General features: G+C 41.2%; 1 protein-coding gene across 1 annotated transcript in view; it reads left to right on the forward strand.

Annotated features, from left to right (window-relative positions):
* The window catches only part of lypd6 (LY6/PLAUR domain containing 6), a 27,139-nt gene extending 20,896 nt beyond the window's left edge, over nucleotides 1-6,243 (forward strand). Inside the window, exons 3-5 of the mRNA XM_079732991.1 lie at nucleotides 1,038-1,136; nucleotides 2,018-2,148; nucleotides 4,021-6,243. Coding sequence (XP_079589117.1) covers nucleotides 1,038-1,136; nucleotides 2,018-2,148; nucleotides 4,021-4,194 — 404 coding nt within the window. The 3' untranslated portion in view covers nucleotides 4,195-6,243. The remainder of the gene's footprint in view (nucleotides 1-1,037; nucleotides 1,137-2,017; nucleotides 2,149-4,020) is intronic.
* The last annotated feature ends 219 nt before the right edge of the window (nucleotides 6,244-6,462 follow it).

Raw genomic sequence — 6,462 nt, forward strand, 5'->3', positions numbered from 1 at the left:
GGGGGACACAGAGGGTAAAGTAGGGGGAAACCGATGTATGCTAGCATACGGCTTAATTAGCTACACGCTATGCGGCTACATAAGCTTCATGCTATACAGTTGAGCTGCACAAGCCACATGCTATATGTACAGCTAAATTAGCACATGAGTGGTAACCGCAAACTATGTGGTGGTGTAAGTGTTTAGCAAGTCTGGTGTATACTTAGCAGCTAGACGGGTTAAGTGTATAAGGAGAAGATGTTGAGGTTGGCCACAGATTGAATTGGTGGCCAGTGAGATTATTATGGCACAAATTGGGGGGGTTCTATTTTTAATGCCTGCATCAGCATTTTTTGTGGGGTAGGGTTTAAATTAATTTCTTATTTAAATATTTATCTATGGAAAATATAGAACTTTATTTTAAGAATACTATATAAAATAACTATTATAACTTAATATTTTTTGTTTTTTTTATTTTTTACTTTATCCATTTTTTGTCGTAACAAGTCTAAAGACTACATATCTGTGTAATATGCTGACTTCTGTCTATTCATTGGAAAACAAGAGTCAAAGACTATTATAGCATATTATTGTAGCCACATTCAAACAATGAACAACAACAATTTTGGTTTCAGGTTCAACTGACCAAACGTTCGCCAGAAGTTAGAAAAGGGTGATATTAGATAAGTTTCCTTTCAAGGGTATTTGCACTTGAAAACCCCTCTGATGATCATCAGTCTCGACATAATGCCTGACTCAGTCATGTGAATTTGTGGATTAGTCAGGTGATGTAATATTTGAAACCTCCTAGGAGGCCCTCAGAAAACCCCATCTCACATTATTTTTTGGAATGGAAGTCTAACTTAAAAGATGTTGTACTTTTAGTGCTATGCATTTCTTTTACAGTGATTGTGAGTCATGAGATTGTAGTTAAATAAATATTTGAATCTTTATTCGAAAAGCCCTGTCGGCTAAACTCTTCTTTTGTTGCCTGGATGGGCAGAGCACCAGATGACTTGGTTCTTAGTATTTTGTTCTCGTGTCACTTTCTGTTACAGCCACTCCGTTTCCCGGGGGCTTCAAGTGTTTTACCTGTGAAGACGCACCTGACAATTACGAGTGCAACCGCTGGGCACCAGACCTGTACTGTCCACGAGGTAAACACACACACACACACACACACACACACACACACACACACACACACACACACACACACACACACACACACACACACACACACACACACACACACACACACACACACACACACCTTTCCCCACATGAGTGTCAATGACAACCTAAAGTTCATTTTAAGTAAAATAATAAAATTGTATTATCAGTTGCCTCCCTAAATGTGTATACATATTTCCCTTCTTCCTCATCTCCTAAAAGCGTCAGCATCAGTTTATGAACCTAGCTGCTCTCCTTCCACAGAGGTTGTAAATCAATGGGTTTGTTTGTTCTCTGGTGACCTCAGGGGCGCTGCAATATAAGACATATTTCAGCTCTGGACATCTTTAGCTCATAAATAGTTGCCATAAGATAAAACGTACCTACCACCGACGAGACTACCTTGACCGTAGACGGTCAGATTTATAGTTGTCCTTTTTTTAACGACAAGGTAAATCTTGGACCGTGCTCATAAAAGAACACATTCTTTGTTTTAGAAAGGAAAAAAACACTGGGTGAGATGGAGGGCTTGCTTGACCGAAAACCCTGTGGAATGTTCTCTCTGTAATACACCCCCGACGCCATGTCCCTCAGGTTTTCGCCTGTATGACAAAAGTGACATTGAAAGCTTGGACTTAAAAGCCCCCTAGTAGATATTACCTAGCAAGCGGCTATCTTTGAAACCCTGCTACCCTACTTAATAGTTGCCAGACTGAAAGGCCCTATTATGAGGCTTCCCAGTCTTGAGTAATGATATTTGGTTGTTAATTGAGATTCAATGACCGATCTCATGAGCGTATCTTTGATAGTACACCACAGTGTCGAATCTGGCTAACTGAATGTGGTGACGTTGTTCTTTCAACAGAGGCGCGGTACTGCTACTCCCGCCACAGGATGGACATCGTGGGGGACAGCGTGTCGGTGACGAAGCGCTGCGTGGCCCTGGAGGACTGTCTCTCCACGGGGTGCACGGGAACCGACCATGAAGGAAACAAGGTGAGGGGAGGGAGAGCGAGGGAGAGATGGAGAGAGTTAAGGAGAGACACCCCAACTATTTGTTGTAGAATTTCCCATCTAGGCAAATAAATTTAGAATGAACAAATAAACCACTTAATGGGCCCTATTTCACCGGTCTGAAACGCAAGTGAGAAGCGCCAAGCGCAAGTAGCTTTGTGGGCGGTTCTATGGGGATGTCGCTATTTTACCAGCGCAAAAATGACTCTTGCGCCCGGCGCAAATCTAAAAAGGGTTGGTCTGAAGTAGCCTAATTACCCGTAGGTGTGGTTTGGGCGTAACGTGCAATAAACCAATGAGAGTGCCAGCTCCAATCCCCTTTAAGAGCCATGAGCGCATTTGAACCTGACGAGTTGATATTTTGACAGCGCATCTGCAGTCTCCGATGAGACAGATGCACATGAATTTCAAACTTCAAATGGCTCAGTTTATGGCCAAATAATATGGCCCAATTTCACACGTGGAATAAGGTTTTCTTCCACAACTTCACTTCTATTTAATGATATACGCAATTCATTATAAACATTGTTTCTTAACATCGTTAGTCAGTATTGAATGCATTATCGTTATCGACTTGTGTTGCTAATATGCATGTGTCCAGAACAGCTGTATCAGCTGTTCTTTCCCAAATAATTTACCAAGAATGTGTGGCTAGGTAGATGAGAGAAGCAAAGTGTATGTGCGAGGTGCACAAGCAACATTATGCATGCGCCCTTAAAATAGCATCTGAACAACGCGCCACTGACTTTAAACCAGGTATTTCCTGGTTTGTGGTGCAAGTGATTTCTGAAACTGTAAAATAGCTCCAGGGAACGTTCGCGCCAGAACACGCCTCCTCCTTTCGCCGAGCCGCCTCTTGGAGATCAAGATCATTCCCTAATTTACCGACGCTTGGCGCAGGAGGGAAAAGAACGCTCTGTGCCAGTTGCAAACTAGCAACGACACATGCGCCAGTGAGAAAGTCAATTGCGCCGGATGCAAGATAGGGCCCAATGTGTTAATATGTTATAAAACCAAAACATCTAACCAGACATTTTCAAAATGGTAACCAGAAATGAGGGAGATGTTCTTATATTTTGGAAGATAAGACAACCCTTGTATTTGAGCAATAAACACAATGTCTTTGTTCACCTTCCTTTCAAATAAAGGCAAGCCATGTGTGTACAACGAACACACTGACAGTATATAAGTCAATATATGTCAGGGTTTATTGCTTTATGGGCCCTTCCCTACGCTGGAAAATGCCATATTGAATGAAAATCAATGCGTCTTTCTTTTGAGCATAAACCCAAAGCTCATGTTTTCAAAACCCCGAAAATCCATCCGGGTCTCCTTCAGCACCACTTAACTGTGCTGTTAAGGTAATCCGGAGATGGTCCAAATTACTCGCTCAAGATAACATGAAGGGTCTGAGGCTTTAATAGGTCTTTCTCCCAAACCACCGTCGCTGTAATCCCCCCGTTGAGTGATCTAGTGTCTTCACTGCATGTGCGGCTTGCCCCCACTGACACCAGGAAGTCACCAGGAAGAATGCGTAAAACAGACAAAAGGAGCTTATGGAGCCAGGTTTATTATGAAGAGCGGAGGGGCCTTGATCACTGACTCACCCCTATTCTCTACATACACTCAGACTTAAATACTTACTGTTACTTTGTTGGGAGAGTGACTCCCAGTAATCCCAGACGGCAAAATGTAAGCCCAAAATAAGCAACCACACTCATTCCTTTTAACACCCCGTGACATGTTTTATCAGGAGTTGCAGTCGGTCATGATACTCAAAACAAGATAAAGTGTGCAATTCCGGACTTCTTCATTGTCTCTGACGGTTGTGTTGGTGTTTTAATTGTCGTCCAGGTGTGCACAGCCTGCTGTGAGGGCAACATCTGCAATATCCCCCTACCTTGGAACGAGACGGAAGCCATCTTCTCGTACACCTCCCCACTCAGTGGCTCGGCGGGACTTTCTAGAAGCTATGCACTGACGTTCTTTCCACCCCTACTGGCCTTCCTCCTCTCTAACTTGGCTTGAATGACAAAAAGCTGTTTGGAGTCATACTGGATCTGAAGATCAGAAGCCGGAGTAACAGGGCCGTGAATTGATGGCTTTTCCAACTGGTTTATGAGAAACAAAATTCAAAGGAATATGTTTGTTTGCCTCAAAAGAACTTGAGAAACGGGGCAAGCTTTGGATTTGGAGAAGGCTTTCAAGTCGATTGGGCACTTAGCAATGCACCGAGGATCTCACTCTTAAAAAGCGCTGGAATTATTCGCCATGGAACTTGAAGGATATAAAAAAAGACAAACCATTGAAACAGGACTGTAGGCCATCAGGCAGTGACTGACAGGGGAAGTGGTAGACCTGAAGAAATTAGCACACAACCAGTTGAGACTTGTCAGTTTGAAGTTCTCTGAGCTGAAGAGTGAAGAGAAAAACATTGACCTAGTGAGGGTCTGGATATGTGTCTGGTATAAACGTTGTTGAGTCGGTGTTACACTTGACACTTGCGTCTGTTGTCGATATCCACGATGTCTGTTGAAAACATATGTAAATATACATAGTATTTATTTTTATATCAGCCATTGTTTTTTGTTAAAGTATGTATATCTGTTTGTATGTATCTGTAGCTTATACTATGAATATGATCACGACTGTCTGAGTCATGCCGAAAGGAATTCCATGAGACAAAATGAACCACATTATTTCACAAGACATCATTTTCATATTTCCAAGTTAGATAACTAATCTATTAATCATGAATAAGGACATATTCGTGCAGGTCAAGGCAAGGTAATGCAATTAGACAAATAACACAAATATGACAATATGTTAAACTTTTTACTTAGAATTAATATTTTTACAATTATCTGGTTATTCAAAATAACATGTCATAGCCTTTACAATAAATGTAGTTGAAAAAAAAAGTAATATATAACTAAATACTTAATCTGTATTTTAGTGAAGTACATAATACAAACTATGTCCATTAAAGCCCTTCAATCAAAAAATTTTTTTTTTCCTGGAAAATATTTCCAAAAATACTTAAACCTTGAAAAAGCAGCATGACTTTAATATTCACCCCTTTTTGTGATGTGTTGGAACTTAATATTTATACGGAAAAACTCCCCAAAAAGTTTAAAAGGAAGTTGCCAAACTATTTTAGGGCCATACTTTTCCAGCCACAGAAACTACATCGAAACGTTCCATAGAGTAGTTCCTCCACCTACGCCATATCAACTGTTTATCCCTTTGCTATATTATCACAAAGAGCAAAAGAAAAAAGAGTAACAACCTCCATTATGAAATGAGGGTGAAAAGACCAGTAGTTAGACTCTTAGCACCTTTTAAGCTGTCTATTGTTTTGCGCTCCGGTGCCAGCGTGCTCTTGTGATGTACGTGTTGTCTTTGGTGGGCTCTGTCACTGGTTCTTTGGCAGCATCAGCGGGCCGGGGGGGAGGAAAGCGCAGCGTTTGCAAACACAGTGTTATTGTTCTCAAGCCTTGGTTTGTTTAGGCGGGCAACCTGCGAGCAGGTCACTTCCCCTCACTCTCGCTTTTCTCTCTGTCCGCCAACCGTTTGTCTGTCTGGCTGTTTTCTCCTTACCGTGCCATGTTTCTTACACGCAACCCCGTAAAGAGGTAGACATTGGGATTCACTCTGGATAACCCAGACCCAAAGCTTCTTTAGTTTTTCTTAACAGTTCACAAATCTTCCGTGAACTGTCCGTGAACACAAAGCAGTTTTGAATGTGTTTTGTAGAGTAGTTCAAGGGCTAGCATATTTTGCACCTTTTTTTTTTAACTGTTCAGGCAAAGTTGGTTTGAAATAAAAGTAACATGAGGCTACTGAAGTGTAACCTGATAGCCAAAACATCTTTTCACATGTTGCCTTCCCTGATACTAGCATACTCTACACTCACACTCACACACACACACACACACACACACACACACACACACACACACACACACACACACACACACACACACACACCTATACAATACGTGCATGAAGTTCTATGTTATGTCACTGAAAATAGGAAAATTGCATGCCAGTTTTTGTGTTAAGGTAAATGTGGATTTGTAGGTCGATAAGCGCATTTCAATGTACATAATGTAATTCTTAATTTGAAATTCTTTCAAAACCTGTTAAAACAGGAAGACGGTGTATGCCTATTATTTATGCTTATTTCCCCCTTTCCCAAAACATTACATGTGCTAATAAAATGCCACGCTTAAATAAAAGCTAGAAAAAAACAACAGCAATTTGTGAGCTATTTAAATGACTGTTCCATCATAA

This window comes from Pollachius pollachius (assembly GCF_949987615.1).
Source record: "Pollachius pollachius genome assembly, chromosome: 3".
Classification (NCBI taxonomy): domain Eukaryota; kingdom Metazoa; phylum Chordata; class Actinopteri; order Gadiformes; family Gadidae; genus Pollachius; species Pollachius pollachius.